Source organism: Myotis yumanensis, unplaced genomic scaffold (genome assembly GCF_028538775.1).
Source record: "Myotis yumanensis isolate MYYU_CA2020_CCGP unplaced genomic scaffold, mMyoYum1.0.hap1 SCAF_23, whole genome shotgun sequence".
NCBI lineage: Eukaryota > Metazoa > Chordata > Mammalia > Chiroptera > Vespertilionidae > Myotis > Myotis yumanensis.
The window spans coordinates 4,118,379-4,133,490 of record NW_027223774.1 but is presented as its reverse complement, the minus strand read 5'-3'; the positions used below and the strand labels follow the sequence as shown (position 1 = coordinate 4,133,490).

Genomic DNA, 15,112 nt, shown 5'->3' with positions numbered 1-15,112 from the left:
TTTATTTCTGGTGTAAAACAATTCAACATTCATGTACACTACAAAGTTATCACCACCTAAAGCAGCTGTGGGCAAACTATGGCCCTGCGGGCTGGATTCGGCCCATTTGAAATGAATAAAACTAAAAAAAAAAGACCGTACCCTTTTATGTAATGATGTTTACTTTGAATTTATATTAGTTCACACAAACACTCCATCCATGCTTTTGTTCCGGCCCTCCGGTCCAGTTTAAGAACCCATTGTGGCCCTCCAGTCAAAAAGTTTGCCCACCCCTGACCTAAAGTCTAGTTGCTGTTCATCAAAAAATTGGGGATGCTTCATGAACCTGCATGTCATCCTCGCCAGGAGCCATGCTGATCTGTCTGTCCACTGTTAGTATGTGCTGCTGCTGAAGCCACCACTGTAGGTGCTTGTGACAGCCTGTAGGTGCCAGTCCTTGTCTTAAGGTGGGGCCTGCGCTACTGAACAAAACATTCACACCACAGCAGGGAGACCAAGGCTATAACGGGAAGGTTCTTTGAAATCAAAACTTGATAACTATTTTCAAGCAAATTTTTAGTTAATCCTTGCCTGAGGGTATTTTTCAATTTGATTTTTAGGGAGAGAGGGAAGGACGAACATTGGTTGGTTGCCTGCACAAAGCCAGGTATATGCCCTTGACTGGAATCAAGGCTGGGACCCTATGGTCTGTAGGCCAGTGATGGCGAACCCTTTGAGCTCAGCGTGTCAGCACTTTGAAAAACCCTAACAACTCTGGTGTCCTGTCACATATAGAAATTTTTTGATATTTGCAACCATAGTAAAACAGACATTTTTTATATTTTATGCTAGTGACCCTGGTGCACAGGTTCGTGCACATTGAACAGGAATTAATTAGAAGGTGGCTGGCGGGGCGGGACTGGGTGAGACAGGTGGGACATTCCCTGAAACCAACCTCCTAAGTTCCCTCGCGGGCATCTGTGGAGTGAGCGGGGGTCCCTTAGGTGGGGTCCCTTGGGCTGGCCTGCAGAGATCAGGCCAGAACCAGCTCTCCAACATCCCCCGAGGGGTCCCAGGGTAAGAGGGCACTCTGCAAAGTTGCTTTCCTACAGGGTGTGGAACACAAACACAAGTGTGCAGTGAACCAGATTCTGGGCTGATAGTGCCCCAGCAGCAACGTAACCCATGGCCAAAGGGGGAATCGAGAAGCCCCCTGAGGAATTGGGCTCCCTCCTCTCTGGTTTTGGGGTGCGTCACCCGAGAAATGCAGCTGTCAAGTCACTGCAGCTCGGCAACTCCTGCAGTGAGTACCCCCTGGTGGTCAGTGTGCATCATAGCAACCAGTCAGACAGTGGGAGGGACACAGCATATTAGTCTTTTATATATATAGATATTTAAATGCCATTTAACAAAGAAAAATCAACCAAAAAAATGAGTTTGCATGTCACCTTTGACACGCGTGTCAAGGTTCGCCATCACTGCTGTAGGCTGACGCTCTAGCCACAGCCAAATTAGCTATGGTGGAAATCATTTTAAGTTTAAAGATGAGCATTCTGAATAAAAACCAGGAAGTTCTGAAAGCTGGAGTCATTTGCATGTAGAGCAGTGATTCCCAAAGTGGGCGCTACCGCCCCCCGGTGGGCGCTGCAGCGATCCAGGGGTGCGGTGATGGCCACAGGTGCATTTGGGGGCGATGAGTAACTGCTATTAAAATTAAAAATAAATTTCCAGGGCTGAGTAATATTTTTTCTGGAAAGGGGGCGGTAGGCCAAATAAGTTTGGGAACCACTGATGTAGAGGAAGTAGCAAGTGGAGGTCGGGTCAGCTCCCACTTACAGCTTTTGACCCTGGTCCCTGGCAAGAAGTCTGGGTGAGGAGGGGGTGGGAGCTGAGAGCTGTTCCGGATCCATCCACCTTGGTTTGCTGATGAGTTTTAATTGACAAGATCGACAGGCTCATTTCACAGCTGGTTACAGGATGGTTGATGGGTGGATTCCCAGTTCTGTCTTGAGATTTAAGTGAAGTGGGGAATGGTTAGTGGCCTATGGAGAAGCGCCCCTCCCCCTGGGTCTGGGGGGATGAAGAAGTGGTCAGGAGGGAGCAGGCTTCCCTTTTCCTGGCTGAGACGCTTTCTCAGACAGGGGAGGAAGTGGCTGAGTCTTGGGAAATGAGGAACACGAAGTTGAGCAACCCCTCTGTGGTGCAGCCACCTTGCGTCCTGTGGTTGGTCCCCGTCTGGGAACTTTTGGGCTCAGTCAAGTGCACAGTGACAGTGGCCGGGCAGTAGGCCCTCCCTCAGCCTGAGATTGCCACTTGTATACTTACTGCCTCAATGGCAGTTCCCTGGGGTCCTTGCAGTCAGCGGGGTCCCAGTGGTGGGGTCCGTAAGTCAGCTGAGTAACGACGCAGTTCCTGGAAGCAGTTAACTTCCAGGAGCTGCTGGGGCCACGTCAGGTCTCCAGGCTGGCAGGGGTCACTACCTGAGTGTCCATGGCGGCAGCTTTCACGCCTTTTAGGGTCCCTGCAGGGACCTCCCTGGAGTGTGGGGTCTGGGTCTTTGCTGGGCTAGTGCATGGCCAGAGAAGCATACAAGCTGGGCTCTTCTCGGGGCTCCTCTGATGGGGAGGAAGGGGGTGCACTTGACTCCTGGCTGAGGGTCAAGGGCTTGAGCTGGGCGTAGGTCACATCCTGGGGGTCTTCAGTTGCCGCAGCCTGTGGTGGGGAGAATGAAAACCCGTGGTTGGGGTGGGGGAGCCTGAGGCCAGGGAGGACAGGACACAGTCCTGGGGCCTTAGTGGCCAGGGCTCTGCTGGACACAGTGAGGGGTGGTCTCCTTGGTTCTAGTCTTGCCCTGCACCAGTCATCGTGTCTTCGGGGGTCTAGGGGAGGAGGGATGTGAGGTTGGAAGGTTGGAGGTGTGAGTCTGGTGCTGGGGAGACAGGAATTGGGCGTGGAGCCGTCACCATGGGGGGCCAGACCCCACTGCTGCCCTCAACGGAGTGCCGTCCATTCCCTAGGGCAGTGATGGCGAACCTATGACACGCGTGTCAGAGGTGACACGCGAACTCATTTTTTTTGGTTGATTTTTCTTTGTTAAATGGCATTTAAATATATAAAATAAATATCAAAAATATAAGTCTTTGTTTGACTATGGTTGCAAATATCAAAACATTTCTATATGTGACACGGCACCAGAATTAAGTTAGGGTTTTTCAAAATGCTGGCACGCCAAGCTCAAAAGGTTCGCCATCACTGCCCTAAGGTGAGCTGAGGGAGCCTGCCATGTACAGAGCCTGTTGGCACCTGTGTGGCTCCTGGGCCAGGCAGGAGGTGGACCCAGCGAGGGCTGAGGGAGGCTTTAGGACCCTGTGTGTGGGTTTTAGAAGCATCCTCTGCAGGCCCAGAGCTTGGGTTTCAGCCCCTTGTGTGGGGCTCAGACTGCCCCTGCGTTCACTGGATGTAGTGTGTGGACAAGGTGTGGGCGCCCTGCTCAGGGCCAGATGGAGCTCACCTGACTGTCCAGCTGTCTGTCCCGCTCAGGCTGTGTGTCTTTCGCGACAGCATCTGGTGGGGACAGAACAAGACCATCTCATCTCTTGCCAAGATTCCCTGAGATCTCACCCGGCAGAGGCTCAGTGACGTGGCCAAGGACACACAGTAGGAGCTTCTAGCTGTCTCACCACCAAGCCCAGAAGCATTTCCAACCGATCCCCGGTCTCCACAGCCCATCCATGTTCCCTGGACCTGCCCCTCCAGCTGCTTTCTATTACACAAACGCTCTTCCTGGACCTCAGCAGCTGGGCGGGAGCTGAGGGAGGAGACAGAGCATTAGGGGGCTGAGAGGGGGCCTCGGACCGGACGGGTGGGGCTCGGGTTTTTAGGGAGAGGGCGCACTTCTTCTGCAGGCCTCTGTCTTCTTGCTCTGATGCTGCAGCCACTGCGGGAAGGTGGGGTCAGCCTCCAGCCCCCAAGAGCCTTCCCCTGGGGCTGCACTAAGATGAGCAGAGGACCTAACAACTGAGAAGGTCACATCCCCTCTCACCTCACAATGAAGAGAAAGCCCCTGACTGGTGTGGCTCAGTGGATAGAGCCTTGGCCTGAGGACTGAAGGGTCCCAGGTTCGATTCTGGTCAAGGGCATGTACTTTGGTTGCGGGCACATCCCCAGTAGCGGGTGTGCAGGAGGCAGCTGATGGATGTTTCTCTCTCATCGATGTTTCTAACTCTCTATCCCTCTCCCTTCCTCTTGGTAAAGAATCAATAAAATATATTTTTTAAAAATGAAGAGAAAGCCATTCTAAGTGATAAAAAACAAAACTTGCACATGTTCCCACACACCTGATAAGGTTGAAAAAGCCAAAAGAATACTTGAGACTACTTACTTACACATCCACGTTTAATTTCCCTTGGGAAACGCTGCAGGAGGTTTTACCATTGACCTTCCTCATCTGTTTGGTTTCACGCTGGCTGGCGCCCTAAGCCCCCCACCCCCCCTTCTGTGACCCAGGTCATCCCTACTCACCTGATGTCCTGCCTTTGCTCTGACGCCGCTGGTGTCGGAGGAGGAGGAAGAAGAGCGAGAGCAGCAGGACCAGGGCCACTGAGACCCCGATCAGGACAATCAGGTACCATTTGAGACCTTGAACATGAGTGACATCATGAATGAGCCAGTGATGCAATCAAATGAGCACCTACTGTGTGCGAGGCACTTGCTGGGGTCTGTCACTAATTTTACCCTCACAACAGTCATCCACCAGGATTGCTGACCTCATCCATTTCACGGAGGCTCAGAGAGGTTAATCATGTGCCCTGGGTCACCCAGCCTGGACGGGGCAGGCTGGGCCTGGAACCCAGGACTGTGAATTCCCTTACGTGTTGTTGTTGTTATTACTTAAGCTGTCTCTGTCCTTCCCAGTAGAACACCAGTGCAGAGACCTGTTACCAAACCCAGTCACCACCCCTCTCTACCCCAGATCCCTGTCCCACTCTGCAGCCTGACCCCAACCCACAGTGGGGCCTGTGCATGTGGGGCACCTCCGGAAAGGGCAGGAGGGAGGGCTGTGTCCTCTCTAAGCTCTAACCATGGCCGGGCTGCGTGCTGAGGGCCTTCCCTGTGAGGGAGGTGGGGGCCTGACCCACAGCCCATGGACCAGGACTTGGAGGAACAGACGTGTCCAAGGTCCTACAGGCAGGAAGGAGCAGAGCTGGGATTTGAACCAGGGCTGAGGCTGCTTCTCCTGACTCCACGGCTGCTCCTTGGAAGGCTGTGGAGGAGACTCAGACACCACCTGAGTCCCCAACACACACACACACACACACACACACACACACACACACACACATGCGCACACAGACACGGCCACACTAAATATTCAGCTTTTGGAGAACTTGGTCCCAGTGAGGAGGAGGAACGTTCCTCAGGCCATTACCCAGGAAGTGGCTGAGCCAAGACCAACACTGAGCTCCTCCCACCCACCACCTCCCCCCAGACCCTCTCTTAGTCCTCTGCGGGCCTGACTTTCTGTTGGGGGACCAATCCTCAGAGGCTCCTCAATCAGGATGGGAGGTGAGGGGTGGGGGCTGCTCCTCCCCTGGTGGTCCCCCAGCATCTCCCTCTGCATGACCACCCACCTGTCACCTGTCAGCCTCAGAGCCCTGGTGCCCTGAGCGTCTCCGCCCCTCAACCCCTCTGGGAGACAGGCTGAGCCCCAGCAGGGTGTCCTGCTCTCTCTGGGGATCCGGCCTCTGCTGGTCACACTCCTGTCTTGGTCTCTCTGGCTGAGGCCACAGGACTGGGGACTAGAGGGTGGGGATGGGCGCCTCTGGCCTTTCTCCTTCCGATCAGCCCCATCCTCTCCAGCCTCCCTCTGCCCACGGGAGCATGTCTGGGCCTCAGAGAGGAGGATGGGGATGAGGCAGGGATGTGAGTGGCTCTGGCTCTTTCCATTCCTCTGGGAGGTGAGAGTCCCCTCTGGGTGGCCCTCCTCTTGGTACTACTGCACACCCATTGCACCCCAAGATCCCCTGGGGACAGAGCCCTGAACTGACCTGAGGACACATGGATAGGACTCCTCACCTGAGACCATGAGCTCCAGGGGGTCACTGGGCTGTGACCACACGTTGGGGTAGGACCTGGAAGAACCATAGCATCTGTAGGTCCCCCCATGGGAGGTGCTCACGGGGCCCAGAGGGAAGATGGCCCTCCATCTCCCATCATAGGTCCTGGGATTTGCTTCCATGTGTCGCGGTGGGTCAGCCCTTCCCTCCTTCAGGAGATGGAAAAGGCCTGATGTGAGGTTAGAGCTACAGGAGAGGGACACGTTCTCTCCTGAGTCCACTACAGGGCTTGGCTGGGCTGAGAGGGAGGGTGCGCTGTACACTCCTGAGGGAGGAGAAAAGGGTCTGTGTTAAAGGGACCGTCACCCTCATGCCCCAGGTGTGTTCTGTGAGGGGTGAGGTCCCTTGAGGCCACACTTTATTCCCTCTGCCTGTGACCTGGAGCCCACAGTGGGGAGGGGACCCGGTGTCTCCCTTACCTGTCACCACCAGGAGCAGGGGGTCACTCCGCTCTGAGAGTATGTCCCCAGTGATGTAATATGCGCACTGGTACAGCCCTGCATGGGATTGGGTCGTGTTTTCAATGAGGAAACTGGCCTTGTTGCCGGAGTCCTGTGGGGTCCTTGTATCAAAGGGCTCAGAGCCCCTCTCTTTATACAGAACGTAGGCACTAGTCTGCAGAGACCCCTGACACCAGATGGTCACGGGGCTTCCATTGGTGACGATGGGGCCTGGGGCAGCCCAGATGGAGGGTTTGGGGACGTCTCCTGGAAAGGAATCAGACATGAAATGTAAGGGGCGTCCTTCTCCCCACCTTCCCCAGCTGTCACTCCCAGGCTCCTCCCAGATTGGTCACCATTATTCCAAACCCTGTGTCTCCCCAGCTGCCCAGGGGGGACTGTGCTGAAGCAGGAGGTCAGGAGGACAGGGGGTGGTAGGGGGGGGGGAGACTCACCTGCCTGGACCTGGTCCCACGGGCCCTGACACAGCCCTGGAAGAGAGTCCCTGTGAGAACCGTCCCCGACTGACACAGAATCTCCAGGCCTGGTCTGGGCCCCTGAGCACTGGGGGCAGACCTGGGGCTGGGCACGTCTCCTCCCCCCAGAGTCCTGTCCCCACTGAGCCTCCTGAGTCCTGGGGTCTCGAAAGGCCAGGACCTGGGAGGAGAGGGGACCCCATCCCACCTCCTTTCCCCAGAGCTCACTGAGACAGAGAAGGGCAGTGAGGGTAGAAGTCATGGATCGTCCTCCCATGGTCCCCAGTGTGCAGACGATGTGTAAACTCCGCAGAGCCTCCCAGGATAGGTGAATGGGGTGTGACAGGGTCCAGGCTTCATGTGACATGTCACTGGTTCCTCATCAGTGGACTCACAGGAAGGGAAGTAGCCCCTCCCTGAAGGGTGGGCCTTAGGGGACAGCAAGCCGTGGGACCTCTGAGACCGACCTGAGTCTCACCAGACCCCACATGCTCTGCTTCCACCTCATGCCAAACCCAAATCCAGACGGTGACAGCCGTCCCAGGTGAGGAGGGCGGAGGAACAGGGCAGGAGAGGACCCCACCCAATTTCTGGCCCAATTCTGACTCTGCCTTTTCTAGAACCTCTGTGAGCTTGTGTAAGACACTTCCCTTTCCTGAGCCTCTGTAAATGCAATTGTTCTTCCCTTCTCTCACTGGCCAGGCAATGAGGCAGTACGTACTGAGCAGTGACCCTGGGCTGTCACTGGCCAGGCTCTGGAGAGTCGTAGCCGAAGCTCAGGGATCCCTTCCCTGGACTCATGGGGCTGAGATGAATGAAGCAGATGTTACAGATATTTAGACAGCAGACAGTTCAGTTACAGTTTCGTGTACACGTTGGGAGAATAAAGGAAACGAGACAGTGAAGTTCAATAACTGGTAGAGGCCATGCAACCTGGGTTCTGGCTGCAGGGGTCCTTCTTGGGGATGGACTGACCCAAGGCATAAGCAGTGACCAGCCCAGAGGACCAGAAAGATCTGGATCTTTTGTCAGAAATGAGAGCAGTCAGGCGAAGGCACAGGGTGGTTACACAGAGGCTAGCGCACCATGCAAATATTTGGAATATATTCTTGAAGTCAATGGGAAAAATTTTTAGCAACAGGTTGAACGAAGATATTTCGGTTTTTAAAGGCTACCACTATGTGAAGATGTTATGCAGGCCTGCTCTGTTGAAAATTCACTCCATCAGTAATAAAACTCCAACGTTCACCTGGCTCTTGGAGGGCATGCTGATCAGTATTTTAAGTCATTCATGTGGTTTCTGCGTATAACTCTTACACAAACCTGTAACAGAAAGTACATTTTCAGTTGAGTGTGATGAGACAGGACAGGCTTGGTCCAGCAGGTTGGGAAGGAGGTGGCTAGGTTCCCATTGGCTGAGGGAGCAGCAGAGGAAGGCACAGAATTTCTAAACAGCTCAGTTTCTGCGTGTGGTTTGGTGTGGAGGGGAGTGTGGGTAACTGGATGAGTTGGGTTGTGGAGAGAGAGTCCTGTTTGCTGGGGCTGGTGTTTTTAGCTCAACCTGACCATTCACAGCCTTGAATGTCAGATGTGCAACTTGGATCTCTTTTGAAGGTGGAAACTAGTGGAAGGGGTGCAGCAGGCTGGCTGAGCTGAGACCAGGTGGGGCTACAGGAAGGGTCCTCAGGAGGTGGGGAGAGGAGAAAGAGTGTGGCCTGGGTTGGAGGACCAGGAAGGAGGCTGATTGGATGACACAGATGACACATCTTGAGTCTGTGGTGGGTGGGGGCACTGCTCAGAGGGGCTCAATGGGGCACATGGAGTGAGTTGATGGTCGATGTGAAGTGCTCCAATGAGGAAGTGAAGGCTGCTCCACACTCCTTGGTGCCTCGAGGAGCCAGTGGGGCCATCCCAGGGAGGACACCCCAAAGGAGAGGGAGGCCTGGGAGGTGCTGAGAAGACTGTTCTCCATTTCTCAGAGGAAAGCAGGGCCCCACTGGCACTGTGGACTTTCCCCACACACTTCCCTTCACTGACTTCCTGTTTCTGTGGGTCAGCACCATCTGTTTCTTCATGGCTCTCCTTCGAAAGAAACCTCTGAGTCATTGCTGCCTTTTCTGAGCCCCTCCACCCCTGAGTAGAGCTCCTCCTTCACACTGGGAATTTGGTCTCCAGCACTGGTCAAGCACCTGCATGGGAGGCAATCCAGATTTCAACATGGACAGACAGACAGACTCGGGGACCTGTATGACAATTTATGTTATTGATCTCCCAGCAAAGGAGAATGATGTCAATGAAGAAAAAACAGATTTGAACAATTAGATAGTGACCATTTCAAACATTTGTTGAAAGTCATACATTTACACATCCAAGGTACTCAGCTATAAATATTTAAAGCCCAGCCGGTGTGGCTCAGTAGTTGAGTTGACCTATGAACATGAGGTCGTGGTTTGATTCTTGGTGAGGGCACACGCCCGGTTGTGGGCTCGATCCCCAGTGTGGGGCAGACAGTAGGCAGCTGATCAGTGATTCTCTCAACATTGATGTTTTTCTATCTCTCCCTCTTTCTTCCGTTCTGAAATCAATAAAAATTTTTTTTAAAAGTTTCTCTTTTTGTCTTTAACCTTTGCCTTTTTAATTATAATGTAGCTTGGTGTGGGCCTCTTTGGATTTTTCTTGTTTGGGACTTGTGTGTCTTTTTTCTTCTCTAGTTTAGGGAAGTTTTTGGTCATTATTTCTTCAAATAAATTCTCAATCCCTTGCTCTCTCTCTTCTCCTTCTGGTACCCCTATGATGCTGATGTTGTTCTACTTCATGTTGTCCCAAAGGTCCCTTAAACTATCCTCATTCTTTTAACTTTTTTTCTTTTTGCTACTCTGATTTTTTTTTATTCTTCCTTGTCTTCCAAATCACTCATTTGATCTTCTGCTTTTTAAAAAAATATATTTTATTGATTTTTCACAGAGATGAAGGGAGAGAGATAGAGAGTTAGAAACATCGATCAGCTGCCTCCTGCACATCTCCCACTGGGGATGTGCCCGCAACCCAGGTACATGCCCTTGACCGGAATCGAACCTGGGACCCCTGAGTCCACAGGTCGACTCTCTATCCACTGAGCCAAACCGGTTTTGGCTGATCTTCTGCTTTATTTAACCTGTTATTTATTCCTTCCAGTGTATTCTTTTTCAAAATCCTCAACTGAGGATATTTTTTTTAAAAAAATATATTTTATTGATTTTTTACAGAGAGGAAGGGAGAGAGATAGAGAGTTAGAAACATCGATGAGAGAGAAACATCGATCAGCTGCCTCCTGCACACCTCCTACTGGGGATATGCCCGCAACCCAGGTACATGCCCTTAACCGGAATCGAACCTGGGACCTTTCAGTCTGCAGGCCGACGCTCTATCCACTGAGCCAAACCGGTTTCGGCAACTGAGGATATTTTTAAAAAATTATTTTATTTTATTTTTGTTAATCCTCACCAGAGGATAATTTTTCCATTGCTTTTCAGAGAGTGGAAGGGAGGTGGGGGGCTTGGGGAGAGAGAAACATCAGTGTGAGAGAGACACATCAACTGGTTGCCTCCCTCCTGTGGAGACCCGCTCCCAAAAGGTCCCTTAGGGTAATGGCGGCGTGGGATGAAAGCACCAGAGACCGGGGTTTAGGAGGACTGGCACAAGGCACCAGCCACTTTATTTTTTACACACACTGTTTTATAGCTAAGCTGTGGCTGGTCATGCTTCATAGATCACTCTAGGGCTTGGCCTCTCATGGGGAAGTAGCAGATCGTTACAGACTGGGCAAGACTGGGCAAGCTTTGTCTAGTTCCATCTATGTTTGACAGTTGCTATGACAAACAGTTGCTATGACAAAAATGTCTGCTTGCCTAGATCACAAGAACTGGGGTGCAAGCCAAGTTCATGTCCTTTACATGACTTGGAGTGCGGTCAGGCCTTTCCTGGAGCCCCATGGCCTCTTACACCCTTCCATGCCCCAACTGGGGCTGGGGATCAAACCTGAAACCTATGTATGTGCCCTTGACCTGGAATTGAACCTGAGCCTCTGTGGTGCAGGGGCCTATGCTCTACCCACTGAGGAACACCAGTCAAGGCTAAAAGTGATTTTTGAGACAAGAGGGAAGGAGAGAGGGAGAGAGAAACATTGATTGGCTGCCTCCCATAGGCACCCTAACCCGGGACCAAACCCACGACTAGGTATGTTCCCAGAATAGGAATTGAACCCACAGCCTTTCGGTGTATGTGATAATGCACCAATTGAATGAGCCACCCAGCCCCGGCCAGTGTATTCATGATGTCATATATTGTATTCTTCATTTCTGACTTTTAAAAAAGTTTTTTTTCATGCTGTTATAACTTTCCCTAAGTTCCTGGAACATCCTTATAACCATTACTTTGAACTGTATACCTGATAAACTGCTTGCTTCCATTTGATTTAGCTGTTTTTTGTTTTTTTTTTAAAGATTTCTACTGTTTTTTTTTTTTCACTTGGGGTCTGTTTCTCTGTCTCCCTATTTTGCCTGCATCTTTGTGTTTGTTTCTGTGTCTTAGCTAGGTCTGCCATGACTCCCAGCTTGGTGGGGTGGCCTAATGTGGTAGGTGTCCTGTGGGACTAAGTGGCCTAGTCTCTTTGATCACCTAAGCTGGGTGCTCTAGGGATGTCCCTTTAGTGGGTTATGTGGGCCCTCCTCTTGTAATTGAGTCTTTTATCTTTTTAAAAAAATATATTTTATTGATTTTTTACAGAGAGGAAGGGAGAGGGATAGAGAGTTAGAAACATCGATGAGAGAGAAACATTGATCAGCTGCCTCCTGCACACCCCCTACTGGGGATGTGCCTGCAACCAAGGTACATGCCCTTGACCGGAATCGAACCTGGGACCCTTCAGTCCGCAGGCCAACGCTCTATCCAGTGAGCCAAACCTCACTCAGAGACTGCTCAGGCTAGGGCAGTCTTTTTTTTTTTTTAAATATTTTATTGATTTTTTACAGAGAAGAAGGGAGAGGGATAGAGAGTTAGAAACATCGATCAGCTGCCTACTGCACACTCCCCACTGGGGATGTGCCCACAACCAAGGTACATGCCCTTGACCAGAATCGAACCTGGGACCCTTGAGTCTGCAGGCTGACGCTCTATCCACTGAGCCAAATTAGCTAGGACTGTAATAGAATGTTTTTAAAAAAAAAAAAAAATATATATATATATATATATATATATATTCTGTCGACATTTATTTGCTCTTCCTCCTTTTTTGGTCCGGCCCCACCCTTCCCCTGGCACCGCCTCCTGCCCCGCCCCTGGCCTACTACCCTTGCTGGATCACCAGTCCCTTGTCTTCAATCTCTCCACAGACAACTGGTCAATCCCATCACTCTGACCCAATGCCAGAGATAAAGTCTGGGCCAGGCTATCTGGTTGACCCCATCACTTGTAATTCCACTACCGCAAGAGACTAAATCTGGGCCAGCTATCTGGTCGACCCCATCTCTTGCTGTTACTCGAGTCTAAGTCCGGGCCATCTGGTCCACCGGAGCCATCGCGCAAACGTTCGTCCTCGCGGCCGTCCTGCGCCTGCGGTTTTGGGCGTGCTGGTCGACCAGGCTCCTTGGAGGGGGAGGAAAAAATGGGGAGGAGGGTGCCGGCCCTCGGGCCCCTTGGGAAAGGGGCCGCGTCCGCCGCCACCCACCCCCACTTCCCCGTCCCAGCCCGGCGGGGTCGCGAGAGGAGGCGAAGGTCCCCGTGCTGCGAAAGGAAGGAACGGATGCCGCCGCTGTTGGCTCCACAGGCGCGTTCCCCCCTTTCCTTCCCCCCCTCGCCCCCTTCCTTCCCTCCACCACCGGGCTGCCACTTAGGCTGGCGGGCAGCCTTCTCAGGGGAAGGAGAGAGGCCAGGACAAACCCTTGTGTTGAGGGCTGACTTTCTACTCCTTCTTCTCTCTCTCTCTCTTTTTTTTTTACTTTTTGAATTTAAAATCTATATTTATGTTATTTCTTTTTTTAAATTTTGTTTTATTGCTTAAAATATTACAAAGAGTAGTACATATGTCTCCTTTTTTCCCCCCCTTGGCCTTCCCCCAGCCAGCGAGGGAGCTGCTCTGCTACATACGAAACCCCAACTCAAAAGCAGGTCGTCTAGGAATGGTTTCGCACCAGGTTCCCCAAGAATGGCGAGGGGCTCTCCACACCAGACCTGTGTAATTGAGTCCTGATGGCTATTGTGTTTGTGCTGGGATCGACCCTCAGGCTGACTGAATGTGAGGCAAACTGCTGGGCAGATGCTGACCAGACTAAGCGGCATTGGCCTCAGCAGGGCCTGTGGTCTGGGAGATCTCCCTTTGGATGTGCCACTTGTGAGGCTAGTTGGGTCCCGCTCTGATGTCGTGTGAAGCTGGCCACTGGAGGGTTGGTTCTGGGCCTTTTGGGAGGGACTCTGGTGCAAGCCAAGGTCAGCCACTGCCTGTGAGACGGGGCGACCCTTTTCTCATGCCTGCCCTTCCTGCCAGTCTCCATGTGGCTTCTGTAAATCCTTGGCTCTGTGACTCCTCCTCAGCTAGTGTTCAGGTGGTTATTCAGGGTGATTGCTCTTTTATTTAGTTGTAATTCCAGTTTGGTCCTGGGAGGAGGTGAGTGTAGTAGCTTCCACATACTCTGCCTCCACCTTGAAATCTGCATGGCAGCTGCTGCCCCTCATTCACTTAAAACATTCTCTCGCTTCTATTTTGTTCTAAGTTCACACATTGATTGTTGAGAAGTCTTGATTTGATTTCAAAATGTAGGCATAGATCTCACTCATTTATGGAATATAGTGAACAACATAAACTGATGAACAAAAACAGATCCAAAGACAGAGAAACATCGATCAGACTGTCAAACCTCAGAGGGAAGGTAGGGGAAGGTGCGGGTAAGGGGGAGAGATCAACCAAAGGACTTATATGCATCCATACAGGCCTAACCAATGGACACAGACAACAGGGGGGTGAGGGCATGAGTGGGGCAGGATGGGGGAGTAATGTGGGGATAAGGACACATATGTAATAACTTAATCAGTAATTTTTTTTTAAAAGTAGGCATATTGCTTATAGAACATGGTAACTCCCAGAGAGTCCCAGGAGCTGCCAGCTCCACTTCTGGTGTCCAGGTTGCTGTGGTCAGGAGGCCGCACCTCCCAGCTCTAGGCCCAAGCCAGGCGTGGGGTTTTGTTTGATGTATGTGCAATAACCAGGGGTTTTGCTAGGAGGGGTGAGGGAGACATAGGTCTGCTTCCCCTTGGTCTAAAATTGGAAGTCTGAAACACAATTGGTTTTTAGATATTAATGATGTATCCAGTGACATTGGATACATCCTTTTCAAATTAGAATAATAGCTCTTTATATTATTTTAGATTTTGTGTGTGTGTGTATGTCTATGTGTGTGTCCATGTCTATGTCTGTGTGTGTATGTTGGTGTGTGTGTCCATGTGTGCCTATGTATATGTCCGTGTATGTTTGTGTATATGCCCATGTGTGCCCATGTGTATGTCCATGTATATATGTGTGGATTTCATACATGCAGGTATATATGTGGGTGTATTTCATATGTGCATAAGTGTTCAGAAGCATTTAGCAGAGAAACTTTCTGAACTCTAAGGTCATTTGCAGGAAAGTTTTAAAAAAAATATATTTTATTGATTTTTTGCAGAGAGGAAGGGAGAGGGATAGAGAGTTAGAAACATCGATGAGAGAGAAACATCAATCAGCTGCCTCCTGCACACCCCCTACTGGGGATGTGCCTGCAACCAAGGTACATGCCCTTGACCAGAATCGGACCTGGGACTTTTCAGTCTGCAGGCTGAAGCCCTATCCACTGAGCCAAACCAGTTAGGGTGGAAAGTTTCTTTCTTTTTTTAAATATATATATATTGATTTTGGAGAGGAAAGGAGAGGGAGAGAGAGCGAGAGAAACATCAATGACGAGAGAGAATCACTGATCTGCTGCCTCCTGCAGGCTTCCCACTGGAGATCACGCCTGCAACCCAGGCATGTGCCCCTGACCAGAATTGAACCTGAGTCCACAGGCCAATGCTGTATCCACTGAGCCAAACTGGC

At 51.3% G+C, this 15,112-nt stretch overlaps 1 protein-coding gene across 1 annotated transcript; it reads right to left on the bottom strand.

Moving 5' to 3' along the window:
- Positions 1–1,340: 1,340 nt before the first annotated feature.
- Positions 1,341–7,351, bottom strand: LOC139000068 (leukocyte immunoglobulin-like receptor subfamily B member 4). The gene is made up of 7 exons (XM_070402336.1): positions 7,240–7,351; positions 6,991–7,026; positions 6,515–6,802; positions 6,055–6,360; positions 4,501–4,617; positions 3,491–3,543; positions 1,341–2,691 (listed from the first exon to the last, which is right to left on the bottom strand). Exons 1-7 carry the CDS (start codon positions 7,286–7,288, stop codon positions 2,545–2,547), a joined length of 996 nt encoding a protein of 331 aa, XP_070258437.1. The 5' UTR covers positions 7,289–7,351; the 3' UTR covers positions 1,341–2,544.
- Positions 7,352–15,112: the final 7,761 nt, after the last annotated feature.